The 15,767-nt window shown below is 34.1% G+C and overlaps 1 protein-coding gene across 1 annotated transcript; it reads left to right on the top strand.

The window, feature by feature from the left end:
• The first annotated feature begins 2,978 nt into the window (after positions 1-2,978).
• On the top strand, positions 2,979-13,277 carry tmprss4b (transmembrane serine protease 4b). The gene is made up of 11 exons (XM_056458342.1): positions 2,979-3,175; positions 3,283-3,435; positions 5,607-5,733; positions 5,890-6,006; positions 6,096-6,139; positions 7,545-7,707; positions 7,916-8,082; positions 10,890-10,979; positions 11,101-11,243; positions 12,144-12,293; positions 13,112-13,277. Exons 1-11 carry the CDS (start codon positions 3,043-3,045, stop codon positions 13,121-13,123), a joined length of 1,299 nt encoding a protein of 432 aa, XP_056314317.1. The 5' UTR covers positions 2,979-3,042; the 3' UTR covers positions 13,124-13,277.
• The last annotated feature ends 2,490 nt before the right edge of the window (positions 13,278-15,767 follow it).

Genomic DNA, 15,767 nt, shown 5'->3' with positions numbered 1-15,767 from the left:
ACAGATTTTTCATTTTTGGGTCAACGATCCCTTTAAGAGGGATGACTATTGTTTCACATATCTGGCAAGCCTGCGTACAGTTAACCTAGTGCACTGTAAAAAATAAAAAGTTGAGTTAACTTAAAAATTTAAAGAAACCGGCTGCAAAGAAATTTTGAGGTTATTCAACTTTAGTGTTTGAAGTTGTGCCAAATATTTTTTTTAAGTTGAGTTAACTTAAATTTTTAATGCAACTGGCTGCAAAGAAATTGAGAGTTTATTCAGCCTCAGAAATTAAATGCTAAAAAAAGTTGACTGAAAAGACTAGTTTAACTCAAATATACTTTACAGAATAAGTTGATTCAACTCAATTTCAAAAAATAATTTGGCACAACTTGAACCACTTAAGTTTAAAAACTCAATATTTCTTTGCAGTCGGTTGCGTTAAAATTTTAAGTTAACTCAACTTTTTATGTTTGACAGCCAGGAGTTAAATACTTAAATGAAAAAATCTAAATATCATGTCTCCTCAAGAGATATCATTATTTTCATTGAACAAACAGCTCTAAACATGCAGTTCAATAGTTTCATGAGTAAACTCAACACTGAGCTCAAAAATATGCCCACCTAACTTAGAATTTTAAACTGAATTAACAATTTGTAAGTTGGATTTTTTACAGTGTGCTCTTTATTTCTTAATGGAATTGTATAAGTTCCAAATGTTGCTTTTTGTTGGAATTATTTTGTTTCTGATATTAATTGGAAAAAATATGGCTCATCCCAAATAGCTACTTAATTACAAATAAGATAAAAGAGTTTCATTTAGAATTATTCATTGTACATATCCAGTGAATATATCTTAGTAAGATATATGAAAAGATATTGATTCTAATTGTTCTTTTTGTAAGCAACACCCTGAGTCCCCAGTTTACTTGTTTGGGCAATGCAGTTATTCTAATTTGCTTTGGAAAGATTTTTCCCTTTTTGTAATTGAGAATATTGATAAAGACTTTTTTTAATTATAAAACAGAAGCTTTACATAAAAAGAAAATGTATTTTCTTAATCTTCTTATCTTATTAACAAAATTGTATATACATAAATTTTCATTTTGGCTTAGTCCCTTTATTAATCCGGGGTCACCACAGCAGAATGAACCACCAACTTATCCTGCACATGTTTTACGCAGCAGATGCCCCTCCAGCCACAACACATCTCTGGGAAACATCCATACACACTCACTCACACTCATACACTATGGAGAATTTATCTTACCCAATTTACCTGTACCGCATGTGGGGGAAACCGGGGCACCCAGAGGAAACCCACACGAACGCAGGGAGAACATGCAAACTCCACACAGAAACATCAACAAACCCAGCCAAGGCTCGAACCAGCAACCTTCTTGCTGTGAGGCAACAGCACTACCTACTGCGCCACTGCGTCGGTTTACCTAAATGTAAATTTACAAACCAAAAACCTTTTTAATTATATATATATATATATATATATATATATATATATATGTATATACCCCTTCTGTTTGTTTTTGTTTTTCTTTAGTTTTTTTGTTGCTTTTCTTTTTCCAAAATGTTTTTTCTTTCATTTTCTTTATAATGTACTGTGATTGTATATTCTCACTTTTTGCATAATAATAATAATAATAATAATAATAATAATAATAATAATAATAAAAGAATCCATCCTAGTTTGAAATCAAAAGTTGTTCTTCTTCTTCAATTTATTGGCGGTTGAGGTTGACAAACAAAAGAATGGTGTATTTCTGCTTCCAACTGGTATGGAGTGTGGATCATTTTGACTTAAACCCCCCAGCCGGTTCACCCTCAACCGCACCCTCAACTTTCTTTTATTAAATCCTCTCCCACAAGTGAGTATTTTTAAAAGATACTGCAATAAAAATGTATATAGCATTTATTTCCCGAGTTATTTCGTTGAATTTCATTTAATTTGGATTGATCTTTTATCTTTTCGAAATTCTAAGAGTCCTCCTTTCATCTTCATACTTCATGCAGTGTAATATAGCATGTTCAACTGTCTCTTCTTGTCCACAAACCCCACATTGTCCTGTATGCCATGTTTGCCCATTTTAAAAAATGTATACTATTTAATTTTGTGTCCAAATCTCACCCTAGATTTTATTATCTCCTCTCTCCTGTTTTTCCCTAAACTTCTCATTTCTCCTACTTTCTTTTGAATTCTGTTTTCTTCATTCTTTTCTTAATAATATTCTTGATTTCACTCTTACTTATACTTACATTTAGACTAATGTCTTTATTTTGTCTAAATGTGCTTCCTTATCTGCAATTTCATTTCCTTGAACACCAACATGCGCAGGTACCCATAAAAATATTACTGTTATACCTGTCATTTGAATTCTATATAATGTTTGCATTATTTCCATTAAAATGTCTGGCCTACCTTCTGATTTACTACATAGCCAGTGAAGAACTTGAGTCTGACAGATGACTGATTTCAAAGGTCTGATCTCCTCTATCCATTGTATTGCTAATAACAATGCAATCCTTTCTCCTGTATACACTGACACCTCATCACTAAGCCATCAAGAGTTGAATTCAGAAATTCACCCTATTTCATATTCACCCTAATTCACCCTATATATAGTATATATATATAGTATATCTATATATAGTATATAGTATATTATACTAGCATATTCATTTTCTACCATATAAAACTAATAACAGTATGCTTTAAACTAGTACGCTAGTCTAGTAATTCAGCCTAATTAGTTGATGAAGATCACCTGAGTGGAGGTTATAACTATGGGAGTCCCTAAACGCTGCAAGCTGTAGTTAGCTGGTGGTTAGTCAGGAAACCTTGTGAGAGTCGCTAATTAGAACTGTTGGGATATCAACATTAGTTTAAATCCACATAGAAGGAACTAATGTTTTTGTAGGCTTATAAAACTGTTAGTGTTAGTGAAGTCTCACGCACAGCTAAAGAAAAGACATTACATCCATGTTCAGTTAGAAGACCAGTAAACTAGATTTCTTTCTCTCAGTCTTACTTTCTCTCAGTGTGTGATGGCCCTGAAGCGAAGGCGAGAGTTGAGCACACTGAGGACGGAGGAGAGCAGAGCACGCTGGAGACTGACCATCATCACCATCTGCTGTGTGCTGGCCATAATGGTGTCCTTGATCGTGGGCTTGTACTTTAGTAAGACATGTTGTATTTTATTCTGTTGTAGTTGCTTGTTGTTTATCACTTGTATGAAACTGACAGGCATTTAACAAAAAAAAAATCTCTATCTTGGGCCGCTTCAGCTGTTAGGGTGGTGAACAGCAAGTTTTTCTTTTGCTCTGGTTCTCTGAAGTTCATTACAATTGAGAAGGCTTGCAATGGCAGGGCTGACTGTGCAGGCGGCGAGGACGAAAATGTGTGCGTTTCCAAACTACGGATCAATGACACTTTTCCAGGTGACTTTTCCTTATTTATTAGTCTGAAGCAATGAATGCCCAAAATGACAGTTTCCTCAAATGACCAGTTCATAATTCTTGAAAGAATATTTTAGAGTTCTAGATAACTTTTGCCTAGCAGGCCTGTAACCAGTCTGGTGAAAGGGGTGATTCTTTATTCTCAAAGTGTACTTTTGCAGTAGTTTGCCTCATTTTCTATTTAATTATGAGGTTTAAATACTCCATTTAGTGACATTTTAAGCACTATTTTTAGCTGGATTAGTTTGTTGGATGGTCAGCAAAACCACAATTTTTGATGTACCGAAAATATTTCCTATAGATTTAGAACAAAGAAATATGGAAAAAAATACTTTTGTTTAAAAATACAAATTTATGACATCATATCATTAGAATTAAAACTGTAGCCTATTGTCATTTATTAGACAAATGACAAACTGGCCAGCACATTCAACTTTCACCAGTCAAAATTTGGCCATTTAAATAAAAATAAAAAAAACTTAAAAAAAATAAAATAATGATAATAATACATTGTAAAACCCCAAAAGTTAGGGTAACTCAAACCATTTGAGTAAACCGATTGCAACAAACCATTTGAGTTACAAAACTTATCCTAATGAGTACTGTAAACTTAATCCATTTAAGTAAATGAAGTAATTTGAGCACAGTAAAATACAATAAATGAAGAGAACTCAAACCAACTGAGTACTGTAAAACCAGATAGTTAAGGCAACTCAAACTGTTTGAGGAAACCGATTGCAACAAACCATTTGAGTTCAACTAATCTATACGAGTACTGTGAACTTACTCCATTTAGTTTAAAGTAATGAGGTGTTTAATTAACACATTACCTTTAAAACTGAGTTCAAAACTCTTTTCAAATGAGTAGAATTAACTTTCAGTAAATTGAAAGTTGACTGTTGGGTTTTACAGTCTAGTAATAATAGCAATAATAATGAGCTTAATGATTTTTTTTCTTGCCTCTCTTTAAAAAATGTTGAAGATTCATGGATAACAACAACAGCCTAATTAGAATTAAAATTAACTTTAATATGGGCCGCCTGTGGTGCTCCTGACCTTTTCATTGGTCAATTTTTCTTTCAAGAATGTCCAAGATTTTTTTTAATAAGTTTCTTTTATAACTTTTTTTCTATTTAACAACAGCAGGTCAATGGCAAAGCTGACTTCACTTACAGCATGTTCTGTGTGGTCTTAAAAACGTCAATGAGTTATTGCATAATTTATGATGGCATAGCAGTCAAAATCGGACAAATAAGAAAATAGTGGCAAAAATTCTGGACCTTTGTCAGTGGGGGGGATAGGTCTTTCGAACTACCCGAACCCTCCCTGGCTATGGCCCTGCTATGTAATGAGCAATTTTCCTACAGAACCTTTTGAAAAGGAACCTTTTTATTAGTATTAATGGTGTCTTGGAAACACAAAACATTCTTTGAAGAGGAAAAATGTTCTTAAAAAAATGAATTTATTATTTTACGCCAAGAAATGTTTCCTTTAAGAGCTGTAACTAAAACCAAAAAACATTCTTCCATGCATGGGATCACTGCAAAACCCCTCTTTTGGTGAATGTTTCCATCCCACAAAAGGTTCCTTAAAGTGGTTTAATAAAAATAAGGTAATTTATAAAAGTGTATGTTGATAAAAAAGAAATTTAAATAAATCTTAATATAATAAAAAGCTGATAAAAATAGATTTATTCTAGATTAAAATTAATGATACTTTTTATATAAATCTATAAATACAGTAACTTAATGTTTTTAATATTTTAAACTCTTGAAAGGTTAACTCTTTATTTATTATTTATTTTTTTTAAACTTTAATATTTTTAAATATATTTTAATATTAAACTTTAATATTTTTGTATGGATGTCCATCAAATAAGAATTGTCATATTTTAAGTCTGTGACATATAAAAAAAAATTGAAAGGCCAAGCTTTAGAATATTATTCACAGTGAAAAACAACCAAGTAGACAACTGAAAGATTCTCTGTGGAATCAAAAACATGGCGTCACCATGAAAGAGGCGATATTTATAAACATAACTATTAAAATTCTTTTATGGAACTGTTTTATACTAATTTAAGGCTTCATTTGGGCCTTGCTTTTAAGTACAAAGATGCATTTTAAGAACATGTGATCTATATTTACCTATGCAGTGAGGCTGATGGGGGACAGACTGGTCCTGCAGGTGTACATTAATGAGAGTGGATGGAGAACCGTGTGTGCTGACAACTGGAGAACAAAGCACACGCGGTTAACCTGTCAACAACTGGGTTATACAGTGTAAGTAGAGCACACACAGGCCACAATGGTTGAAAAAGTATTTTTACCATTCTAAATTATACCATATGCAAGATGTGTGAAGCATAATGAAGAAATTTGATCACCTTCCTATTGAGTGCATAGTGTTTACTCTGGAATAAATCCACTATATTACAGGAGTCCACGAAGTACACGAATCCCAGTGAAAAGTTTGTTCTTTAACCCTCAAAATGAATTTGCTACAGTCGGCAATGACTCCGCACAATCTGACATTCAAAGTTTCCTGTCAGCCAGGTGAGATGGGATACGCACCTCAACCATTTGTGATGTTCTCCATGATCATCACAAGGAGAAATTATTTTCTCTCGCTTTCTCTCTCGCAGTAATAAATGTTCCTCTGGCTCAGTGGTGTCTGTGTCCTGCTCAGGTAAGATCTGTGTGTTCATAAATCCATAGTTTGAACATCTTAAAATTCATTTTAATAAAATTCGTGTTTTCTTTCTAGGGATAAGAATCATTTCAGAAATCTAATACTTCCCTTCACTTTACAGTTTTTTTTTTTCCACACTTCTGTCATATATAGACCATTTCAATGTGTTAGAGTAAATGGCCCACAGGGGCGTAGCGGACATTTTAAAAGTGGGGGGGGGACGGCTGTTTAAGATCATATGTTCGTATAATTATTAATCACCTGTTTCTAAATGGTCTGTCTCTAAAAGTGAGGGGGACGTGTCCCCCCCGGTTGCTACGCCCCTGTTGGCCCATACTTGTTGTCAAACTATTTTATAACTGTAACAAGAAGCAATTCAATTATAACTTAATATTAAAACTATCATAACATTATCAATATGTGGCTCTTTTTTGGATTTTCAGAAGCTATAGAAATTAAAAATGTAAAACAGGAAATGCGTTGGGACCATTGTTTTAGTTCGCATCCCTTTAAATGCTGGCCATTATGAGGATAATCTGATGTAAACAACAGCATGGAAGTCACTGTAGACTTCTATTGAATGTTGTGTTTTGCTTATTACTGCTGTCTAAATCATGGAAAAGCAACACTATCTCACAGCAGTTCATAACTTTTCTCTCATTAGTGGCTAATGTATGAATTCTTACAATCTCATTCATACAATCTAGTACGATTTGCTTACCCAATGATGGGTTTAAGGGTGAGGATTGGTGCCAAGCCTCCTTTTTAAAATAGTATGTTTGCTGCAACACAATCTCACAGCAATTCGTACGAATTAGCCACCAAACTGATAAAACGCAAAACGGTTAGGTTTCCCCGTGAGATCAGGTGTTTGTTTGCGAAGTTATTTAGATTTGGTAAGCATGCAGGAAATATGGTGTGTTTTGGCCAACTGAATTTAAGAAGCTCTCTCAATTTTTTTAATAGCATTTGGAAGCCTTTGATACTCTCTATTTCTAGAACAAATGTTTAGTAAAACATAACAATTTATCATTTTCAGCAGCAGTTATCAAGAAAATAGTGTAATTCAGTTCAGTGTCATTGTTTATGCTCTGCTGTTCAATATGTCGGACTGATGACATGTTGTTAAAGCTCTATAGTGTGAAAGAGTGAAGCAATGAGAGAATATTTCTTAAAAATAAAGCTCAAATGTTTGTGTAAAAGTGTTTTGTGTACTATGGTTGAGGATATAGTTTAGAACAAAAGAGACTATTAGCTTTTAACTCATGAGTTGGAATTGGTCGCAACTCACAGGAAGTTGATTATACTAAACTGCAATTCAAAGACACTAAACAACCTGGGAGTTTAATAAAGTTAGGAATCATACGAATCTCTCGTTTCTGAATTAAATAAACATCTGCAGACTGTGGGGAGGTGGTGGGAGAAGACCGTATTGTTGGTGGAGTGGACACATCAATCGAGCACTGGCCGTGGCAGGTCAGTCTTCAGTTTAACCACCGGCACATGTGTGGAGGATCTTTACTGTCCACTAGCTGGATCGTCTCAGCGGCTCACTGCTTTACAGGGTGAGCTACGTGTCCTAGAACAAAAGCACTTTAAATTAGTTTAAAAAAAAATAATTAAAAAAAGGATTTAAGTTAAACAACGAGTGAAATTGGAAAGCTGCTTTAAGTTTGCATTGTTTTTCTTTCTCTTTGCAATAATGAAATGCATTTATACCTGTATGTAGTTGACTGTGTCAGTTGGTTCATGTGGATGTTTTGTCTTTGTCAGCCGGACACAAGAGCTGAGTCGATGGACTGTGGTGTTGGGTCAAACCAAAGTGATGGACGTCATCGGTGTCAGTGTAGAGATTATTGTTATCCACAAAGACTACAACCGTTTGACTAATGACTTTGACATTGCCATGCTGAAACTAACCTGGCCTGTCAAAACTGGAGGTAAAGTACTTCATTCAGTTGAGCCACTGTTATATTAAAGGCATTTGTTAGTTAGGTCCATAATTACACATTTCATAAAACGTGAACAAAAACTGAACCAAACAAACTGTAGATTTCTAAATGTTATTTATAATTTTTTTTTTTTTGTGTGTGTGTTTTTGTTTGTTTTTTTGTGAAGCAAGGTAAAAATCATTCTAGGTTCCTCAAATAATTTAAGAGACTGATTCTAAAGGAAGCCTATGGAGTCAATCGAGGGTCATGCGTACTTGCAAAATTAGAGTTTTGCAAACAAAAAAAGAGCAAAAATAAATAAATGAAAACCGCAAAGCGAAAAATACATTTTTGAATAATAGTAATGAATTTTGCTAACAAAAATAAAGAACTGCAAGGGGAAAATTCAGTTTTAAGCAATAATGAAATTTGCAAACAAAAAAGAACTGCAAATAAAAATCAAACTGAGGAAAAAAAAAACAGTAATAAAAAAATTCATTATTTATATATATATATATATATATATATATATATATATATATATATATATATATATATAACACGCGCGCGCACACACACACGTTTACATTTATTGTGCATATATTGCGATGCTGTTCTCACTCTGCACTTCACGTTTCTGCGCGTTTCACTTTGTGACCCTGATTTGACAAGGGGGCGGTGTGAAGGGGAACTTGGGCATTCACGGACCTGCCTCCATTTAAGCAAAGTCATCACCTGAAGAAGTCTCATTTTATAGACAATAAAAAGGTTAGTAGCTAGTAAATGAAATAACTTTTTTCCAAAATGTCATCCAAAACGGTTTTATTTTGCGTCATAACCAACTAAATCCACCTGTGCTTTTTTTTTTGCAAAAACCTCTAAATCCACCTATTGGGAAAAGACATTGTAATTCGTTGACAAATCAGTTAAAAATTATTTTACCAAACATAAAACACATTACACAAACCACCTAAAATTAACAAGACATAAATCTGTCAAGTGGCTGTTCGTTCCGCTGTGGTGACCCCTGATAAACCATGTACTAAGCAAAAGAAATGAATGAATGAAATCTGTCATAAGTGCATTAATCCAGTGTTTCCCAACCCTTTTCCTGGAGGCACACTAACAGTACATATTTTGAATGTCTCCCTTACCTGACTAATTAACTTCAGGTTTTGGAGTCTCTTCTTATGTTCTAATAAGGTGATTCAGGTGTGTTTGATTAGGGAGACATTGAAAATGTGTACTGTTGGTGTGTCTTCAGGAACAGGGTTGGGAAACACTGAATTAATCAATAACATTAAAATTGACATTAATAAAATCTAAATGATCTGTTCTCATTTCTGAAATTTGGGATTTGGATTAAAAATGTAAAAATTGCAAACATTGCTAAGCTTAATATAACTAATGTAGTGTAAAACATTGTGAAACATTAATATCTGTGCATTGTCCATTTATATAAAAAGCTTAACAGACATATAGGCAATATGAATAGCTTTAAACATAATATTTTTTTTCTTTTATTTGCTGATTTAAGCTATTTTTTAAAACACAAGGTAAGCCTACAGGGCAAAAGGGGATGTCTCTCAGACAATTTTAAAAGCTGTCATTCATTCATCCTCACCATACTCAAGGTCTTTGATCCTTATAGCATTTATGTGGGATAAAAGAACAGCATCTTAACTTAGTATTTTGTGAAACGCAGTTGTTAATGTATAGTAAAGCGGACTCGAAGTAGCGTCGCAAAAAAAAAAACTTATGAATGCATGATGTTACACTTCCGACTGTACAGTGTTTTCTTCTAATTCAGAGTTTTGCGGTAAGGGACATTTTCATTTGCCATACACTGATAGTCGGACAGACTCATGCAGTTCATCGAACTCTATCTTTTAATATTTAAATGGAAAGCACAAAGCAGAATAAAACAGTCTCCTCAAAAGCTGGCATATCAGCATGCTGCTACATTGAAAACATGATTCGATTTGTGCCTTTTGATTGGTTATAGGGACAAAAAACTTCTTGAATGCGCTGACACTGCGAATTGAATGATTTGAAGCAAAAATATTTGTTGAACGTGGACTGCATGCCTAAAGCTATCGCTCAATGTCATTAGCTCATTTTTGGCGGAAGTGGCGTTTAGCGGCTTTTGCATCTGAACAATTCAAGTCTTGAAATAATATATATAATTTTTATTTCTCAACTTTTCCCTTTACAGTTCTTTTTGTTGGCAAAATTAATTTTCATTACTCAAATAAATTTTCGCTTTGATTTTTGGAGATTTTCATTCATTTATTTATCTTTTGCTTAATACTTTTTTTTTTTGTTTTCAGTATTTTGCAAGAATATATGGCCCTAGACTGACTCAATAGAACCCCTTTTTTTGGCAAAACGTGTGCAACTGTCAACTTTTCAAATGTACACATTCATACTGTAGTACTACTATGTGCATGTTAGATATAATATAAACATGTACCCTTTTGCTACAATGATGTACTTTTTGAAAAGATACTGCGCCAGGGATTTTGTACCTTTATTTCAGAGTGCTTCAAAGAACCTTTTGTGCACTTGATAGTTTCTATGGATGTTCTTTGTGGAACCATCAATACCAATAAAGAAACATTTATGTTTTTATAGCTTAGCAACTGACAGCCATTAATAGCCATTATTGTTAACCATGAGTAAATTGAGAAATGGGAAGTGTGAAGCCAATAACAATGAGTTACATTTACTATGGGTTTAGAATGACAGTTAAGTGTGAAAGCCCTTAAGAACGTATCAGCAGTGGTTTTCTGCATTTGTTTTATGCCTACCTCTAGAATCGATCTTACCTGTTTGTTTACCACCGCATCAGCTGGCCATAAAAGACATGCTTGTGGTGACTGGATGGGGATTGCTAAAAGAGGGAGGTAAGAAAATGATTAACTGTGACTTTCTACCCATTTGAGAAGTGCGCATTAGGTTGCGTTTCTCCCTCATCCTCTATATTGTTTTGTGTCCAGCATGTCCTCATTCTGGTTGGTTTGACAGGTGCGCTGCCCACAGTGCTGCAGAAAGCCTCTGTGCCGCTGATCAACAGGTCTGAGTGTTCCAAACCCACTATTTACAGTTCCAGCATTACTCCCAGAATGCTCTGTGCTGGATTCCTCGAAGGAAATGTAGATTCATGTCAGGTAACAATACAGGCTAATGTCAATGAGATGTTCATTCGCCATCCACTTTATTAGGTACAGCATGTTTATACCAGGCTGAACCTGCTTTGCCATCAAAACTTAATTGTTTGTGGCAGAGATTCAACAAGTCCTGGAAACAATCCTCTGTGAACTATTTTGACATGGCATCATGCAGACACATCAGTGACTCAGTGATGTGAATCTGACATTTCACAACATCTCGAAGTTGACCTGTTGGACTTGATCGAGTGATGGTAGAACTCATTGCTAAACAAGTTTGAGATTTGAGTTTTGTGCATTATCCTGCTCAGTGACCTTCATAAGATCGATACACTGGGGGCCAGGGTTGCCAGGTTTTTCCAGCAAAATTGGGTTAGTTTAACCAATTCCTGTGGGTTGTCTTTTTATATTACACTGTTTAAAGGTTTTACATATTGCATCAATTATATTTATATAGTTGGATTAAAATATTTGAAAAATATATTCTACCAATGATTAACTAATAATGATGACATATTTTGAGTTTTGATATTATCGGTTAGATTAAAAAAGCCATTGGCCTAGTTTTTTTGCAAAATGATGGATGGATGGATATGGCCCGAAACAAAACTGTGTATACTGAGCCTGCTAGTAGTAGTCGAGCATTTAAGCACATCAAAGTGTGCCAAGAAACCATCACCCACACCATTACACCACCAACAGCCTGAATTGTTGATAGAGGCAGGATGGACTGGACCCATGCTTTCATGCTATTTACAGCAAACTCTTGACCCTGCTATTTGAATATCACTGCAGAAATCAAGACACTTTACCATGCAGCCTTTTTCCAATACTCTCTTACCTAATTTGGATGATCCCATGTGAGTTCTAGCATTTTGAAGTCTTCTCTCTCTCTTTCAGGGGGACAGTGGGGGTCCGCTTGTGTACCTCTCATCTCGTTGGCAGTTAATAGGCATAGTGAGTTGGGGAGTGGGCTGTGCACGTGGGGGAAAACCTGGAGTTTACTCTGATGTTACTCAACTTCTAGACTGGATCTACAGCGTAATGGAGGTATGTTTCACGTGTGTGTGCACATTAATGGGACATTCTACCAGAAACATACATTTTTACTTCTAAAAAATGTGACCGGGCCTAACTTGCGCTTGTACTCCTCAAAAAAATCTTACAAAAACAAGCATAAAATCATACAATGACCTTTGAGTTTTGGCCTTAAAGGTGTATTGCACGCTTTTTGTTAAATTTAATGCAAATGTGACAGAACAGACAGAAACATGGGGAAAATTCTAAATTTATTTGTATTATATATTTGTAGTATTTATTTGTTGAATTCATAATTCCATGTTTTTAATCAGTTGAGGTGAATGATAACTTTAAACTTGCTATTTCTGAAGTGTTTTTTTTTTCTAAATAAGTTTTTAGCATAAAGCTATTAAAGCTGTAGGTTCAATTAGGCTGAGGACAAGGAAATGACAGGGTTTGTAAAGTTTTTAATCCTTTAACAGGCATCGTAACCACCTGGTTGACCTTTTATCCATAGGTTATCAGAATTAATTTAATTGCTTATTACTATTTATCAGAGTTGTGCCAGTATGTTATTTAATATAAGATGTGGGCCAAAAAAAAATGAAAGTGCGCCTTAAAAGGTAAATAAATAAAAATAAAATCTGAGAATCAAATAAATAGCATATTCCTTAACTCACAGAAATCAACCATCAGTCCATTTTAGACATTTTTGGGATGAAATACTTTTTATTCACTGTATTTGTTTTTATTTCAGGGACAAAAAATGTACATTTCTGGTAGAATATCCATAATATGATATGATAATCTAAATCCAGACTGATTGCCTTTTTGTTGTTGTTTTTAAGAAAAATCCATGATGATCCATGGATGCATTGCTTCATACTTTCATGATAGGAGGAAAGAAGATGAGAGCATCAGTAGTGTTCATAAATTTAGATGTAAAATTTTTATATTAATATTATAATCTTAATGTTCAATTTGGAATGATACCAAAACATCATGCTTTTTAAGTCACATTAGAGGTCGCGCTGATTTTTTTCAGTTACCCTGTTTGTTCACTGTAAAGTTATTGAAATACAGTAAATGTTTTAATATTTTTCATGTACGCCAAAATAAATAAAATAATAAAGCTTTTACTTGAAATCCAACACAAGTTTTATCCAAAACATTTTATTTTAGTAGCTTCTTATAATAAAGAAAACTATGCGTGACTGTGCAGTCCCATGTGGAATAACAGGCCCACACGCTGACTTAAGGTAACAATGGGATCAAGAATTCTGGATAATGGGTTGAGTGGAGCATCTATGATACAGCATGAGGTTTACATTCAGTATGGCAGGGACTGATGTCAAACAATATCTGCAGTTCAACTGACATTTCAGTATCTGGTTTGGCTAAACTCGGTCATTTTTCAGACATTGCTGGCTCCTGAGCCCTTGAGGTCTCCATTCACATTAGTATAACTGTGTATTAACAGCCGCAGAGTTTATAAAGAATCTGAATGTATCTGATACAGCTTAAATAAATAATAATAAATAATAATAAATACGGTGGTACTCGCTCAGGGCATCAAAGACGTAGGGGACGTTAGGTATAATGATTATTAGCTGTAATTTGTGGTCCCTTCCTGGTCATTCATAAAATGAAAGTCAATGGCTCCCCACACTGTGAAGCGCACACACACAAAACGCATGCAGGCATAACAAAACAAACACCCATGGTTCCGGATGAGACTGGTCTTATAAAGAGAAGCTATCATATTGAAAGATACTGAACAATTGCAATATTACTTTTAATAAAGTATAACCAGACTGCGCCATTTTGTCACAATGTTAGGAATATTTAGGTGTGTATTTATCCACTATTTATGATATCATCACTTTAATTCGTACTGAGGTTGAAACTTTCAGACTCTGACACGGAATGACTAAACCATATGAAATTAATATTCTAGACACGTATTTGTCAGTATGCAGCTGAAAATGTGCAGTCAAGACTGTTGTGAATGTGCTTAAGTTTTACTTTAGTTTTGCCTATGTTGTCTTTGTGTTTATTTTTTTGACTCCAAGTATTGGAAGTCAATAACTTTCATTTTATAAATCATTAGCCCATTTGAGTGATTTAAATAAACTAAAAATATTGAGCGGTCCACCTTTTAATGTCTGTCTTATGTCATCTGTATTGCTTTGTCTCTGGCATTTTGACATTTCAGCAGAAAGCAGTTTATCTGAACAGTGTAACACAGTAGAATATCAACATTTATGTTTTAGGATGCATGAAACAGGTGTTTGAGTCCTCAGACAGAAACTGGATTCAAACTACAACACCAAGACATGAGATGCATAAACAGAGAACAACATTTTAAAAACACTGATTTCAAGTAAAGGTGGAAACATGCCACCAGGTGAAGTGAGCTTTGTGGTATTGTTGGGGAAAAAAAAGTGTAATCACATTTATTCCATGACTATCATCGAGCCTGACAAATAATAGCTAATCCAACCGAAACTGATATGTTCTTAATTAAATAGTGCATTAATTAAGGTAAGAGATCATAAAAGCCCTGAACATCCAAAAAGCAGACAGAACATCAAACAGGACCTGAGAAAACCTTGACCGTTCCAAAATCTTCAATATATTAAATTTAAGTTTAGCACAATGATATGATCAAAATAATTCTGAATAAGAGGTAGAACAAGGGCTCGGACGTACCTTCTTAATATTTCTCCTACTGGATGAATATTGCTTTACTGAACTGTGCCATCACGAGAAAAAATTTCAAATGAAATACTGTGTATTCTTAACATATTGCAGAAGTTATCTAGTCAAATAATACAGTTTATTCACTGACCCTGATTCAAATGCAAAAGTTTGTAAGGTTATTACCAAAAAATAAGTGACCAGATTTACATTCATTTCAACTACCCCGCTAGAATGTAAAACAGAAGCCTTTTAAAGGAAACAAAGACATTTGTGACCCTGGAACACAAATCGTGTCAGTTTCTTGATATTGAGATTTGTACATAAAATGAAAGCTGAAGATTTTGAGAGGATATGACTGTTTGCAAAAGATAAAACTATTTGAATATCTGAAATATTGTCAGTTTGGATTAGGTTTAGATAGGGGTGCCCAAACTTATGAAGGGGCAAAAACCAAACTTGACTGAGGGTGGTGGGCAAAAAGTAAACCATTCAATTAAAGCTGCCATTGAAATCTATATTAATATTTTTAAAATAAATAGAAAAAAATACTTTAATTGTATTAATCTTTTTTTTTTTTTTTTTTTTTGCATAAACATCTTAAAAGAATAACATAATCAAATTGGCATTCAATACTGAATACACGGGTCAAGCTGCGCCGCCTTGTGCATTGTCCTCCATCTTTGAGTGACAGTATTTACATTTTTAAAAATCTGATTCATGCACAACAAATAATTAACATTTCAGTTGGCTTTTTTTTTTTTTTTTTTTAGCTTAACAATAAAACAAACAAAACAAAAGGTT

This window comes from Danio aesculapii, chromosome 5 (genome assembly GCF_903798145.1).
Source record: "Danio aesculapii chromosome 5, fDanAes4.1, whole genome shotgun sequence".
Classification (NCBI taxonomy): Eukaryota; Metazoa; Chordata; class Actinopteri; order Cypriniformes; family Danionidae; genus Danio; species Danio aesculapii.
Note: the sequence above shows the minus strand (reverse complement) of the source record. Positions and strands in the feature narration are given on the sequence as shown.